Consider the following 14,849-nt stretch of genomic DNA (forward strand, 5'->3'; position numbering starts at 1 on the left):
AATAAAAGAATGAATGAATGAACAGATGAATGAATGAATGAATGAATGAACAGATGAATGAATAACTCAACTGTGCCATCTTGTGGAGACGCCTGTCATTACCACATCCCTCTCCTCTGGCCTGCCCCCAGGGCAGGAATCCCCCACTCCAGCCGTGGAGACTGGAGGTCTTCAGTTTTTACAGGATCCCTAGCTAGCTGTATCCATCCAGCTTCCAAGCCCATGGGGAAGCCAGCTTGCTATCTCTCTTGTGTTCTGGCTTAACCCTGAGCCTAATGAGAAGGGCAAAAGGGGCTCCCCAGTCCGCAGGCCCCCACCCAGCCGCCCCTCTAGGGTTCTCAGCTGGCCCAGCCTGCCTTCCCCCTGGCCCTTACTTCTGCCAGGGCCTCAGCCTCCAGGGACTTGTGGTCCCCCAGGCTGCTGTGCCTGGTGGAGCCGCATGTCGACCTCATCGAGTGCCCTTCGGAGAGAGCCTTCTTGTCAGGGTAGTTGATGCTGCCGGCACTCCCAAATGTCGCCATCCTCCGCTTCTCGGGGCTCTCGATCCTCCCCCGGGTGAGGGGGATTTTGTGGGGGCTGCTGGGGCAGGCGGCAGCCCGGGGCGGCGTGTCTATGCTGGGGCCCAGGCCCCGGGGCGGGCTGTGTGTGTCGCCCCCGCTTCGGCGCCTGGGGATGGCCGCTCCATCAGATCGTAACCGCACTCTGCAAAGGAGCCAGGGGGCAGGGGCATGGGGCAGAGGTCAACCCTGGCAAGTCTCAGAACAGGCCAGCTAACCCCAGGCCACACACTACACACTAGTCTAGGGAGCAGGTATAGTAAAGCCTCATTCAGCCAGACTCAATTGTGCAATGAAAGCACTGGCTGAGCGTGTAACTTAGTGGCAAGGGGCATGTTTAAAATGCACAAAATGAAGGAATCGGAAGCATTCTGCTTCCAAACTGCAGACGGTGGTGCTACTAATTACACAATGAATCTTGTCTACATGTGTAGCCAAGGCCAGGAGAATTTCAACCTGGGAACGCTTTGGTGATGGTTAGTTGGGCTCATATGTTCTTAAGTGGTTCAGACATTTCCATGATTCTGAAGGGCTTCTTAATTGGTCTGAAGCATTGAGGCTTGACTGTACCAAAAAGTCACCAGCTCCCTGCAAGCACAGGAGGGGTCCCTGGGAACTGAACACAGTCCGGTATTGTTATCCACCCCCAATCTCCCCAGCAAAGGGCTATTTCTATGAGGCTTTTCCAGATCTTGGAAAACTAGTCATTCAGGAGTAAAAATTGCATCGCTGGACATGCCTTCCACACATGTGGCCACCTTTCACTCTTTAGGGAGGCTCTGGTGGGGTGAAAAGAGGACTAGAGTGTCTATCAGGAGGGCTGGCTTTGTCATGGGTTTTCCTGTGTAGTCTTTCAGACCCATTTTATTAATCTGGTAAATAGGCACAATACTCCTTGCCCACCTTCCAAGGAGGCTTGGTGGATGTGGGAGCACTCTAAAGATAAGAGGCTCCACCCACAGGTGATTTGGCTACATCCTATGTAGGTCAACAAAGATTGGAAAGCACTGGTGAGGGGAGGGGAGGCTGGAAGTGATGAGGGGGTGGGGAGGAAGGCCAGAGTGTTGGAATGGTCTCTGACCAGAGGACCAAGTTCAATGTGGTCAGCAGTACTTCATATCCCAGAGCCACCAGCCAAGCTAAGCACTGCCTGTGGGTACCCCAACAGGACCAAAGCATAGGTGTTTGAGAGGAGGAATACTGAGAAAGAAAGAACCAGAAGAAAGTAGGGAAGGGAGGGAGAGGGAGAGGGAGGCAGGAGAAGATACGGCCCTCCTAGAAGTCCAGGAACCATGGCTTTGTCTTCTATCTACCCCACTTCCACTTTCCCCCCAATTCCATTACCTAGCACAGTGCCTGAGCCATTTGCTGAACTGAATAGAATATGCTTTAAAAGGAGGCAGAGACTTCTGCTGAAATAAATTCATAAACATATGTTCCTACTGCAACGATATCTCTGGCTCTATCTGCAAGTACCCATATGTGTGAGCTGATCCCACGACCTCTCCACCAAAACACGAAGAATATGACATTCTGAGAATCTGATTAAGAAAGCAGTGAGAAACTGTCAGCTTCTCTTTTCTTCTTCTTGTTTAATTTTTTTGGAAACAACCACAATCTTCGGACTATCCCTGCATGTGGAAGGACATGCACAGCTCCTTGCCGGGCAGAAAGGTCATGTGACACAGCCCAGCCCACACACGGGGGAAGGAAGAAATTGGCAAATGTGCTCCCCACCAAATAAGTGGGTGGCCTCAAGTGTCAATTTCCCCCACCGCATGAGTGGGTTTGAGTTTTCTGTTTGTGTAGTGCACTTCAGGGAGTACGTGCGATTTAAATTTTTAAATATAACAACTTAGGTCTTCAACAGAAAGTAGGGAGGAGGTGCAAGAACCAGAGAGAGGTAGGAAAAATACTTGCCAATTTAAAACTCTCTCTTTCTCGCATCATTACTATTTTACATAAAAAGCACTGATTTGCCAATACATGTCTCTTCTCCTCTTTCTCCAACCCCCAACTGCAAGCTGGACCATTTTACACCTGGCATTCTTGGGCCAGTTCCAGCCAGCACCACCGCTCCCCCCTCCCCCTGCCCAAGGTGTGCCTGATATCACATCTTGCAGGCAGCAAGGGGCCTCCCTCTCTCCCCGCTGCCCCCTTGCCTCTCCCAAAACAGACACAGCATGGCATTATCAGGAAAGAATGAACCTGCGTTTCCTACCGGCCCATCACCCCCCCAAAGCTGTAATCCGAGATGTGCTCCGTGGGCGACTGGAGGTCGTTTTTGGAGGAGGCCTTGTCATCCAGCAGCGGCCCACTGCTGGCTTCACTGTCAGCCTTTTGGCTCAGGCTGTCGGAGAAGGCATCGTCCCTGGGGAGAAGGACACATGTGAATTGGGAGTGCTTTGCTCCAGAGAACCCAGGATGTGTAGGGCACCTGTCTGAAGGGTGGATCCACACACACCTTGAGGTCAACTTGTGCCCATCCTCGGGATGAGCCATTTCCCACTGTGTACCTGAGCATCACACACACCCACCAGCACACTCCCAGTCACCTTCTCGGCACGGAGATGCCCCTCTGCCCCAGGCCCACCTTCTCCTCCCCCCTCCTCTGGGTTTTTCTCTCCCAGGCTGCTCCAGGCTGGGACAAGCTAAATGCTGGAGGGAGTGCTGGCCTAATGGGGGAGGAGCCTGCAAGCTAAGCACTGGGAGCTGCGTGTCCACAGGCTCGCTGAGAAGCAGTTTGGGGCTAAGCAAGGGAGGAGGAAAAGTGCCTCCATCCCTCAGCTCCCGACTCAGGGCTTTGGATGATTGTGGGGTGGCTTGAAGTTGCTGGGGAGCCCTGCTTGCCTCTTCCCACTGCCCTCTCCCTTCCAGAAGCCTGGGGACATCAGAGGGCTGCTGAGGGTCCTCCACTGGCATTTCTGTTGTTGTCTGCCTGGCCTTGGACTTTTCTCTGGTTTCACACCATTCCCTGTGCCATCAAAACTTATGCCTTTGTCCCCCTTCCCTTGAGGTCCAGCATGGTGGCTGCTTTGTTGATACAGCAGTTCGACCTGAGCCTGACCAAAGCTCAGAGGGAGTGTGTGTTGTAGGAAGCTTCGATGGCCTTCAAAGAAGAGAAGGTACAGACTTTCTGGACATTCTGGTAACTCTAGGTATTTGGGATACAGGCCTTTCTTTGTGTGTGTGTGTGTGCCTGATATTATTTTTTAAAAATAACAGTACCCTACTCAGTGGAAATGAGGGGATCATGGTTTCTGCCCATCCTCTGAGAGAGCCACTTGGGGGACAGAGAATGGTGGAGAGTGAGGGGGCAGTGGGCTGGCCGCTGAGTACAGGCACAGCTCAGGAGGGTGGAGGAAAATGGCGAGATCCACTGGATGCTGAGAACCAGGGCAGGTGATGAATGCCCTGGAGGCTGGCAGGTGGGTCAGGATGGTGAGCTAAAGGCACCAAACACTGTCTCTGTGCACGCTGAAGGATGGGCAATTTGCTTATTTGTTAAGGGGATCACTATTTAAGGGGGAGGTAGATACAACCCATTCTTACAAAAGACCAAGTATACCACACCGGGGAGAGCAAACGGCTGGCATACAACCCAGTACTCCCCTTCCTGTGCCCATTGCAGACATTACTAATCAATCACGGCATTCTTCAGAGAAGGTCCTGACTCCCACTCACATGTCCTGTACGACTATGTACTGATGTGGGATGAGTCCATCCACGCCATTGTGACGACCCTCCCACCAGTCCTCCGAGGCACGGTGGTACAGGAGCAGAGAGGCCCCCTTCTTGAAGGACAGCTCACGCGGGGACCGCCCCACATAGTCAAACTTCGCGATGGCCTCGATCTGCTCCACTTCTAGAAAGAAAGCAAGGGAAAGAGCATCTATGAGGTGAGCAGGAGGACACTGAGGAGCCTTGCTCAGATGGTCCTGGCTCCCGTGGGGTAGCAGAGACAGCAAGCCTGGTGGAAACAATGTGGGCTGGGGCTCAGGACACTGGGCTCTAGCTCAGATCCATGCCCCAGGCTGTGGTCTCAGGCAGGCCATCTAACTTCTGACACACCATCTCCTCATTTTCCACTGCCTCTCTTGTTCTCCACTTTTTAACACTAATTAAAATAATATTATAAGAAATTTCTCTTGCTTCTACCTCTCAATACAGGTTTGATTTCCATTTGTCTGTGAACCCTTTCTGTCTCTGTCCACTTATAATACTTTTTGTGGTTGCAACCTTTTGGGTGTATGTGGACTCCCATCCTTGCAAAGATGCTGTATACAATTTTAAGGGTTCCCAGAACTCTTCAAAGCTCATTGTTATGGACTGAACTGTGTCCCTCCCTCCCCTGCCAAATCCATAGGCTGAAGCCCTAACCCCCAATGTGATGGATTTTGGAGTCAGGTGTTTAGGGAGGAATTGAGGTTAAGTTGAGTAATTAGGGTGGAGTCCTCATCTGGCAGGACTGGCGTCCCTCTAAGAAGAGGACAAGATACTAGAGTTCTCTCATTCTCTCTGTACACAGAGGAAAGGCCATAGTGAGGACACAGTGAGAAGGCAGCTGTCCACAAGCCAGGAGGAAAGGCTTCACCAGAAACCAACCCTGATGGCTCCCTGATTTTGGATTTCTAGCCTCCAGAGCTGTGGGGAAATAAATCTCTGTTGTTTAAGCCACCCAGTTCTGTTCTAGTAGCCTGAGCTGAGTAGCACATTCATCCACGGACTAAATTTTGGGGGAGAGAGAATTCTTACTGGGGCCACAGCTCAAGTTTATCTCGTCGCACACACACATTTACCAATCAAATCTTTATTCTTCACTGATTACTGACAAGCCATTGCTGACAGGGTTAAGCAATGAGGATATGGCTCCTGCCCCTGAGGCATTCCTAGTGCCCAGCTCCATCAGCTCTTCTCTGTGTGACCTCGGGCAGGTTACATAACCTCCGTACACTTTGGTTGCCTTTAGGAGGATTAAAATATAACGCATGAAAGTAGACCTACAGATGGCCAACAGATACACGGAAAGGTGCTCAACATCACTAATCATCGGGGAAATGCAAATCAAAACCAGACTGAGATATTACCTGACATCTGTCAGAATAGCTATTATAAAAACACATCACAACAAAACAAAACCAAGGGGCACCTGGGTAGCTCAGTCGGTTGAGCATCAGACCCTTGATTTCGGCTCAGGTCATGATCTCACAGTCATGAGATTGAGCCCCATGTCGGGCTCTGCACTGAGCATGGAGCCTGCTTGGGATTCTCTCTCTCCTCTCTCTGTCCCTCTCCTGCTTGCGTGCATCTCTCTCTCTCTCTCAAAAACAAAACAAAACAAAAAAAGGAAAAGGAAAAGAAAGAACAAGTGTTGGCAAGGATGTAGAGAAAAGGGAGCCCTGGTACCCTGTTAGTGGAATGTAAACTGGTGCAACCACTGTGGAAAAAACAGCATGGAGCTTCCTCAAAAAATTAAAACTAGAAATACTGTATAATCCAGTAATTCCACTTCTGGGTGTTTATACACAGGAAACAATGTACTCACTTGAAAAGACAGATGGATAGATGGATTAAGAAAATATGATATACAGATACAGTGGAATATTATTCAGTCATAAAAAGAAGGTAAATCTGCTATTTGAAACAAATGGATTGACCTTCAGGGCATTATGCGAAGTGAAATAAATCAGGCAAAGAAAGACAAATACCATATGATCTCGCTTATGTGTAGAATCTAACAGCAAAAACAAACCAAACTCACAGATACAGAGAACAGACTGGTGGCTGCCAGAGGCAGGGGGTAAGGAGTTGGCAAAACGGGTAAAGGTGATCAGAGGGCACAAGCTTTCAGTTATAAAATAAGTTAAGTCCTGGGGATGTAATGTCGAGCATGATGACTACAGGTAATAATACTGTATGGCACTGAAAGTTGCTCGGAGAGTAGTAAATCTTAAAAGTTCTCATCACAAGAAAAGAAAATTTGTAACTACGTATGGTGACTACATACATACATCCGAGTAGGGATGGATGTTAACTAGACTCACTGTGGTTATCACTTTGCAATACATGTATCAAATCGTTATGTTGTGCACCTGAAACTAACCTAATGTTATATGTCAATTGTATCTCAATTAAAAAAGAAAGAAGTATACTAGACTTCAATAGATTTTTAAAAACCATAAGGTATGAAAGTGCTCTGCTTAGTACAGACATACATTAGGTATTCAGTTGCTCTCATGATTATGATTATAATTTTTATAATTATAAAATTTTACCCTATGGGGTAGGTCCAGATAAGAAATCTAAGCTGTGGGGAGTTTATGTGGTTTTCCTAATAGCCAATGAGGTTTGGGAAGAGACCTTTGGAAGAGAAAGGGAGCTATGCCTATGATTTACTTAATCTGTGTTACAGCTGTACCCTAAGAGATGCCCATACTTGGTAGGAAACTGGCTGTGTATCAGTATTAATGTATTTATTCTTTAAAGCAAGCACATAGATGTTTAACACTGTAAAAGTAAGACCTATTTATTTATGTATATATTTACATATATAAACATAATAAGTGCATTACATTCTAATAGGACAAAAAAGTAATGAAGTGACCCCCCCCCCACCCCCGCTCTCTCCAGCCTGCAGATACATGCTGACTCTCTATTGCTGAATTCCTTACAGATTTCCCCCTCTCTGTCCTTCCAGCCACCCACTTGCTCATTAAGGACTCAAGTCCAGAACACCTGGCTTTGCTGCTTTGTAGCTGCGTGCCCTTGAAGAACTTGTTTCTCCTTTCCAAGCCTCAGTTCCCTCATCTGTAAAATGGGAATGATAATAATAGTACACAGCTTATAGGGCTGTTATGAGGATTAAATGAGTTACTATATATAAAGTGCTTGCAACAGTGCTTGGCACATAGTTAGCTCTATATGAGAGTTGTTACCAGAGCTAATGCACTTCTAAGGGCTAAGGGCAGCATGAAAAGTCAAAGAACAGAAGGAGGAACCTCCTTTGTTCCTCTCCCCCGTTAATCCCCACCACACATGCATGCATATCAGGGCTCCCCTCTATAAGTAGTTGGCTCAAGAAGATTGTGCGCCAGTGCTCCTGTGAGATGCAGTGGCCGTTAGATGCATCTGGTCCTCAGTGCCTGGGATAGCCTTCTACAGGGACTGGGCCTCAGGCAGTCAGGCCAGCTTTCTGCAGCTGGCTTCCTGACAAATGTCTTTAAATGCTATTCTGACACAGTTGATGCAAGATGACAGCACAGCTAAATGGGCCACATTAACTCGGATCTTGACTCAGAGTTAGCTTCTCAGTAAAATGGGAGATCTCTGTTCTCTCAGCTGCACCTTTGGATCTCACACCAGCCATGGGCTAGCACTGCCTGGTAACCTGTCTGCCTGCCTATCCACAGAGACAAAAAAGGCCACAGGGTTTGCAAGATCAGGAGCTGAATGAACCCAGAGGACTGTGTGCTCTCCACCCCAGCGGCTTCCTTTGAGCCCAGTTCCCCACACTGATAAAGCAGAAGATGTTTGCTCATACCAGGAGGAGCGTGGAGGGGCTGCCTGGGTTTCTGGTTCCTGCCTTCCTCATCTCCAGAGCCTCCAGCAGTCACTGGGGGAGGTCTGGAGGTGGGAGTGGGGGGTGGGGGGGGGGAAGGAGGAAGGGAAAATATAAGGAGAAGAAAAGAAAAGAGGAGGAGCAGAGCTGAGCCATAAGCTGAGAGAAGGCACGTGTGTTTGCAGATGCCATTATGTAAGTGTGTGTGGTAGAAAAAGTTATAATAGCCACCATTTATTAGGAAGTCTCTTATTTGGGTTTATCAGACCTGAAATAGAATATGTGACTCTCCCCCCTGTCACGTTCCCACACACCCCTCCCCAAACTTACTTAATTCCCTCGTCTTCTCCATCTCAGGAAATAGAACGGGCTGCCAGCTTGCTTCGGACAAAGCCTTGCTCTTAAGCATCACACACCCAATCCATAAACAACTCCTTTGAAGTGTACCCTGAATTGGACCCGTCTCGCCATCTCCACTGCCCCTGCCCTGGTCCAGACCACTACTGTCCCTCTGCCTGGCCTCCCCACTTTCATTTCATGTTTGGTAGAGCCGTTTGTCCCCACAGCAGCCAGAGGGATCTTTTAAAATCCTAATCAGATCATGAAACTCTCTCGTTCAAATCCCTCTAAAGGCTTCCCACTGTGCTTAGAGCCAAGCCCAAGTCTTCTCAGGGCTGCTGAGGCCCCTCCGTGCTCTGAGCCTGGAGCCCTCTGCAGTTTAATTTCCTACTGCTGTCTCCTCACCCGGTCTGCACGGCCTCACCAGCCTTCTGTACTCTGATGTAAGCCAACACTGTATTCTGATGTTTTTCAAACACAAAGTTGAAAGAATTTTACAGTGAACATGCATATGCCTGCCACCTAAGTCCTACATTAACAGCTTACTGTATTAGCTTTATCACCTATGTATCCATCCTTTTATCTATCCATACGTCCATCTATCCATCTGCCCATCTTATTTTTTTAATGAACTTTAAAGTTGCAGACATCAGTACATTTTACCTCTAAACACCACAGCATAAGCATTCATAGAGGCTTCTTGATGCTTTTAAAATATGCCAAACCTTTTCTGCCACTAGGCCTTTGCACTGGTTATTATTGCCTCTCCTTGCAATACCTTCTCTCAGACATTTGCATTCTTTCACATTCCACAAATATTTATTGAGCATTGTGTGCCATTTCCTAATTTCATTCAGGTCTGTACTCAAATTTCATTGCCTTAGCAAGGCCCTTCCTGACCACCCTCAACTACCAAAGTACCAAATGTCAAACCGCTAACAGTTTCCCTTGCTTTCTTCTTTTTCATAGCACTTAGCACAATCTCAACTTGTGTGTGTGTGTGTGCGTGTGTGTGTGTGTGTGTGTGCGTGCACGTGCACACACGTACGTGCACATGTTATTTTCAAACCTGTTTGTTGTAGATCCTTCCTACAAGAATGCGAGCTCCATTAGGACAGGGATTTTTATTTTATAACCTGCAATTTTCCCACTTGTAGAACAGTTCCCTGGGATGAGTTGACACTTGATATTACTTTGCATGAACAAAGTAAGCTTTTAGCATGTGTTAAGTGTTCTACTTACATTATCACATTTACTCCCCACAAGAATATTTGCAGTACTATCCTCATTTTACAGATGGGGAAACTGAGGCTGAGTTGAAATGATGTGTGACAGGTGGATCAGAAGACTTAACACTGCTAAGATGGCAATACTCCCCAACTGGTCTACACACTGAATCCCTATTAGAATCCCAGCTGATTTCTCTATAGAAATTGACAAGCTGACTCTAAAATTCATATGGAATTGCAAAGAACCCATAATAGCCACAAAAAAAAATCTTGAAGAAGAAGAAGAAAATTAGAGGATTCACACTTTCCGATCTCAAAACGTACTACAAAGTAACAGTAATCAAGACAGTGTGATGCTGGCACAAGGATAAACATATAGTTCAGTGGACTAGAACTAGAGGTCCAGGAGGAAAGCCCTACATCTATGGTCAACTGATTTTTGTATAAGGGAGCCAAGATCATTCAATGAGGGAAAGAATAATCTTTAAAACGAGTGGTGGTGGGACGAATGGATAGCGACACACAAAGAAGGAGTGGAGTTGGACCACTACCTCACGCCATATACAAAAATTAACTCAAAATGGATTATCTAAACGTAAGACCTAAAACCTAAAACTCTTGAAAGAAAACATAGGGTACATCTTCATGATTTTGGATTTGCTGAGGATTCTCAGATGTAACACCAAAACATGAGCAACCAGAAGAAAAAAAAAAAAAACAGATGAATTAGACTTCATCAAAATCAGAAAACTTTTGTGCTTCAGAGGACACCATCAAGAAAGTGAAAGGCCCATGTTTCAAACAGAACATGTTTGAAAATCATATAGCTAAGGAACTTATATCTAGAATATATAAAGAGCGCTTACAACTCAATAATAAAAAACCAAATAACCAAATTTTAAAATGGGCAGAGGATCTGAAGACACATTTCTCCAAGGAAGATATATAACTGACAAGCACATGAGGAGAGGCTCGGCCTCAGTAGTCATGAGAGAATTCAAATTAAAACCTCGATGAGATACCATTTCACACCCACTAGGATGGCGAGAATTGACAAGTCAGAGAATAATAAGTGTTGACAAAGATCACACACTGCTGGTGGTGATATAAAATGGAATAGTCATTTTGGAAAGCACTCTGGCAAGTTCCTTAAATGACTAAATGTAGAGCTATCCAGTTCCACTCCTAGGTGTATACCCAAGAAAAATAAAAACGTATGTTTGCACAAAAGTTGTACACAAATGTTTATGACAGCATTATTCATAACAGCCAAAAAGTGGAAACAACCCAAATGTCCGTCAACTGACAAAAAGAGAAACAAAATGTGGTCTACCCATATAATGGGACATTACTCAGCCACAAAAAGGAATAAATTCCAGACACCTGTAACAAAAGAATGACCCTGGAAAACACTGTGCTCAATGAAACACTATGGCCCAGACACAAGGGCCACATATGGCATGATTCCACCGATATGAAATGTCCAGAAGAGACAAATTCATAGAGACAGAAAGTAGATTAGTGGTTGCTTTTGGCGGGGAAGGTAAGAAATGATGGCTAGGGGGCTTGGGGTTTCTTTCTGTGGTGATAAAAACTGACTGTGGTCATTGTTGCATGTATCTGTGACTACATTTAGTGCCGCTGAATGGTATATTTTAAAGGGAAGAATTGTATGGTATGTGAATTATATCTCAATAAATGTTAAAATAAAAGAGGAAGGGAGAGTCCTCTTTAGGTTCTGGGTCTAAGCCACGTGGTACGGGCCAGCTGACCATCTCTGCACTAGGGCTTAGGAAAACTAGCCAAGTTAGCAATGAAGGAGCTGATGCTCTCTTTTTCTGTTGTTCTTTATTTCTTCCAGATGGGTGACCATGATTCAGGCAGAATCGGGCATTTGTGTGGTAACTGATGGTGACACCATTTTAATGCTGTCAAAACCTCACCTAATACCTACAACGTGCATGAATCTCTAAACGTCATGCCAGATGAAAGAAGCCAGATCAAAAGACACTATTCTGCACAATTCCATTTATATGAAGTTCTGGACCAGGCAAAACTAACTTATGATGAAAAAATTTTTCAGGTCAGTGGTTGCTTCTTGGGCTTTGGGAGTAAGGGACTGAGCAGGAAAATGCATGAAGGAACTTTCTAGGGTGTTGGAAATGTTCTGTATGCTGGTGGGGGTTTGAGTTACACAAGTTTTTGCATCTATAAAAACTCAGGGAATGATACACTTAAGATTTATATATTTCAGTGTATGGAATTTTACTTGAAAAATAGAACCATAAACGATGCTGACCCCTGTTGTGTGCAGCATTGCATGCTAACATCTTTGGAGGGAGACTGTACTGATGGCTGTAATTCACTTTGAAATGTATTAAAATAAGACGGATTGATAGATACACAATAAAACAAATATAACAAAATGGTAACAATTGTAGAAACTAGGTGACAGGTATTATATAAAACTTCCTCCCACTTTTATGTATGCTTGGCCTTTTTAAAAATTATTATTATTAAAGGAAATATCATGAACTGCAAGCAAATCGAAATCTTACCCCGATTTCTAGTAGATGCCTAGAATAATCTGATGAAAACCATGCACCTCTTCTCAGAGGCACACATTCCAAAAGAAATGAAATTTTGCCCGTAATAGATTTCCTAAAGCCCATTTATGGACACCCAATACATCCAAAGAGCTAACGGCTTAATGGCTTTCCAGATGTAAATGGAGGGCAAGGAGTGGAAGTCAACTGGGAGAATTTTAGGAAAGTATCAGTGAGAGAATAATGGTGCAGTTATAATTGAAAACTGACATATTGTAACTATATGATCATGTTTCTGTTACTGATTTTAGTAGTTTCTTAATCTGGCAGCCTAGTTCCTCATTTAGCATCCAATTAATAAAGATGCTATTGACAGGCTGCCTCAATGTTTTCATTTGGCTTAGTTCTCACAATCAGGGGTTTTATTTTGAGAGAGAGAGAGAGAGAGAGAGAGAGAGAGAGAGAGAGAATGCAACTGCGGGAGGGGCAGAGAGGGAGAGACAGAGAGAGAGAGGGAGAGAGAATCCCAAGCAGGCTCCATGCTGTCAGCACAGAGATGATGCGGGATTCAAACCCACATGAGATCATGACCTGAGCCAGAGTCAGACACTTAACCGACTGAGCCACTCAGGTGCCCCTGGACTCAGATTCTTGATCAGAATTAGAAAGGATTTATACTGAACACATAGTCTTAATGTTTCCTATCACCTAGTTGTCCCAGACACTGTGCTAAGCTTCTCTGCATATGTAACCTCATTGTAACCTAGGTCACAATTCTCTTGTTACCGTCATTCCCATCTTACATGTCAGGAAACTGAGGTCTGAGGTTACATGGCTCATCAAAGATCACAGGGCCATGAAGGCCTCTCTCTGACTTTCAAATCCAGACTTCCTTTCTCAGAGTCTAGCACCCCCTCAACTGTTCCTGCAACTCAGTACTTGGGTGACCGATTTGGTTGGGGCAGGCTTGCACGTAAACATTTAGGAAATGCACTTAATTTTCCTCCAAAGGATGCTCCTGATTCAGCAGCCGCCACCATGACCACACAGGAAATAGTGAGAACCTGCAGGGAGCATGAACCTGGCTCTCCTGAAGCTGGCTGTTGACCTTCCAGGATGATCTTCCTGCCCTTGTCATTCTCAGAAACCAGCAGCCTGACAAGGAACAACAGAAGGGACCTTCTGGGGAAGCAGACGAGAAGCTGTCTCACCCCACTCCAGGGATACTGTGTGCCTCTACTCTGGGAGGAATGAGGCAGCATTTTCTGAGGGGGTGCTCTTGACGTGGGGTGGAGCCTGCTGGGAATGCCCTGTGGCTGCTGCCTGGCTGCCCAGCAAGACTGTTCTCTCTGTCCCTCCTCCTACCCAGTGCCCACAGCAGCCTTCCACCTCCCAGGCCGAGGGGCTGTGGGGAAATTCAGCATGCACAGGATGACTGGAAGTGACCTCAGCCCCCAAGAAGGTGGGCTGTGAGGGTCCTCACAAGGCACCTGACCCATCTCCTGTAGACACATCTTCCACCGGCAGCATTCCCAACAGATCCTAATTCTGAAAAATCATCTATCTCATTGGACGAGAGATGTTTTCCCCCAGTGGAGGAAGAGAGACTGAGAGCAAGATCTAGAGCAAGAGGGAGCTTCACACACACACACACACACACACACACACACACACACACACACACAGAAATAAAGCAACAGATGGACAGAACAAAAAGGGACAGGGAGAGCCGGAGGTAGTAGGACAGGAGACAGAAAAGAAGGAAAGAGGAAAGCACATCCCTGCCAACATGCAGACAGTGGCAGCCTTCACATCTCCCCACAAAGGCTCTGCAGGACATTTTCCTCAGCTCAGGAAAACTCTGGCCTCTGAGGATTCTGGCAGAGATGAACACTACACCTAGATTTGATCTTCCACATCTGTGACTCAGGCCTGACCCGTGGGCTCCCTCCTGGGCCACAGTGATTGGTTTTTGGCTGGGTGTGTGACTCAAGGCAGTCCAATGAGACTCTACCCCAGGAGCTTTCTTGGAACCATGATGAAAAGGAAGCTCTTTTCCACTGGGACTTTGGGCAAAAGGACAATGAAAGCCTGGAAATGCTAAAGACCACCATGCAGGAAGATCCTGCTTGAGAATGAAGCCAATACAGAGGGAAGCAGAACAGGAAGATGGAGACAAAATCCTAAGACCAACTAAGCTCCTGGATCCAGCCGTGCCTGAAGCTATACCTAACCTGGGATTTTTCTGGTGTATGATCTGAGGCCTTTAATGCTTAAGTCACTTTGAGTTGGAGTATTTGTCATTGGCAAGTGTGACAGTCCTACCAGAATGTGAAAACTTCCCTATCAGTCTTGCCTCTTTCACCAGCTCCCAGAAACCACCCCTGAGTACGTACCAGCTCTCCTGGCAAAAATGGTGGCCAAAAGGGCCTGGGACTGTTCCAAAGGGAAACACAGAAGCCCAGAAGAAAGTCGTTAAATAAGGATTAAAAAAAAAAAAAAAAAGGAAAACCATCACCAGGAGAAAGGAGGGCGATGCTTGGTCTACATAGCATTGTGTTATGACTTTTGTGAGGCCCAAGCACTTTTGCTTCTTGCGTGGGTCCCTTCCTCCATTAAA

At 46.3% G+C, this 14,849-nt stretch overlaps 1 protein-coding gene across 2 annotated transcripts in view; it reads right to left on the reverse strand.

The window, feature by feature from the left end:
- The window catches only part of SRGAP3 (SLIT-ROBO Rho GTPase activating protein 3), a 257,503-nt gene that overhangs the window by 7,842 nt on the left and 234,812 nt on the right, over positions 1–14,849 (reverse strand). For both annotated transcript variants that reach the window (XM_049640934.1, XM_049640935.1), the window contains 3 exons: positions 4,242–4,422; positions 2,779–2,928; positions 375–702 (listed from right to left, as the gene is read on the reverse strand). In XM_049640934.1, coding sequence (XP_049496891.1) covers positions 375–702; positions 2,779–2,928; positions 4,242–4,422 — 659 coding nt within the window. The remainder of the gene's footprint in view (positions 1–374; positions 703–2,778; positions 2,929–4,241; positions 4,423–14,849) is intronic.

Source organism: Panthera uncia, chromosome A2 (genome assembly GCF_023721935.1).
Source record: "Panthera uncia isolate 11264 chromosome A2, Puncia_PCG_1.0, whole genome shotgun sequence".
NCBI lineage: Eukaryota > Metazoa > Chordata > Mammalia > Carnivora > Felidae > Panthera > Panthera uncia.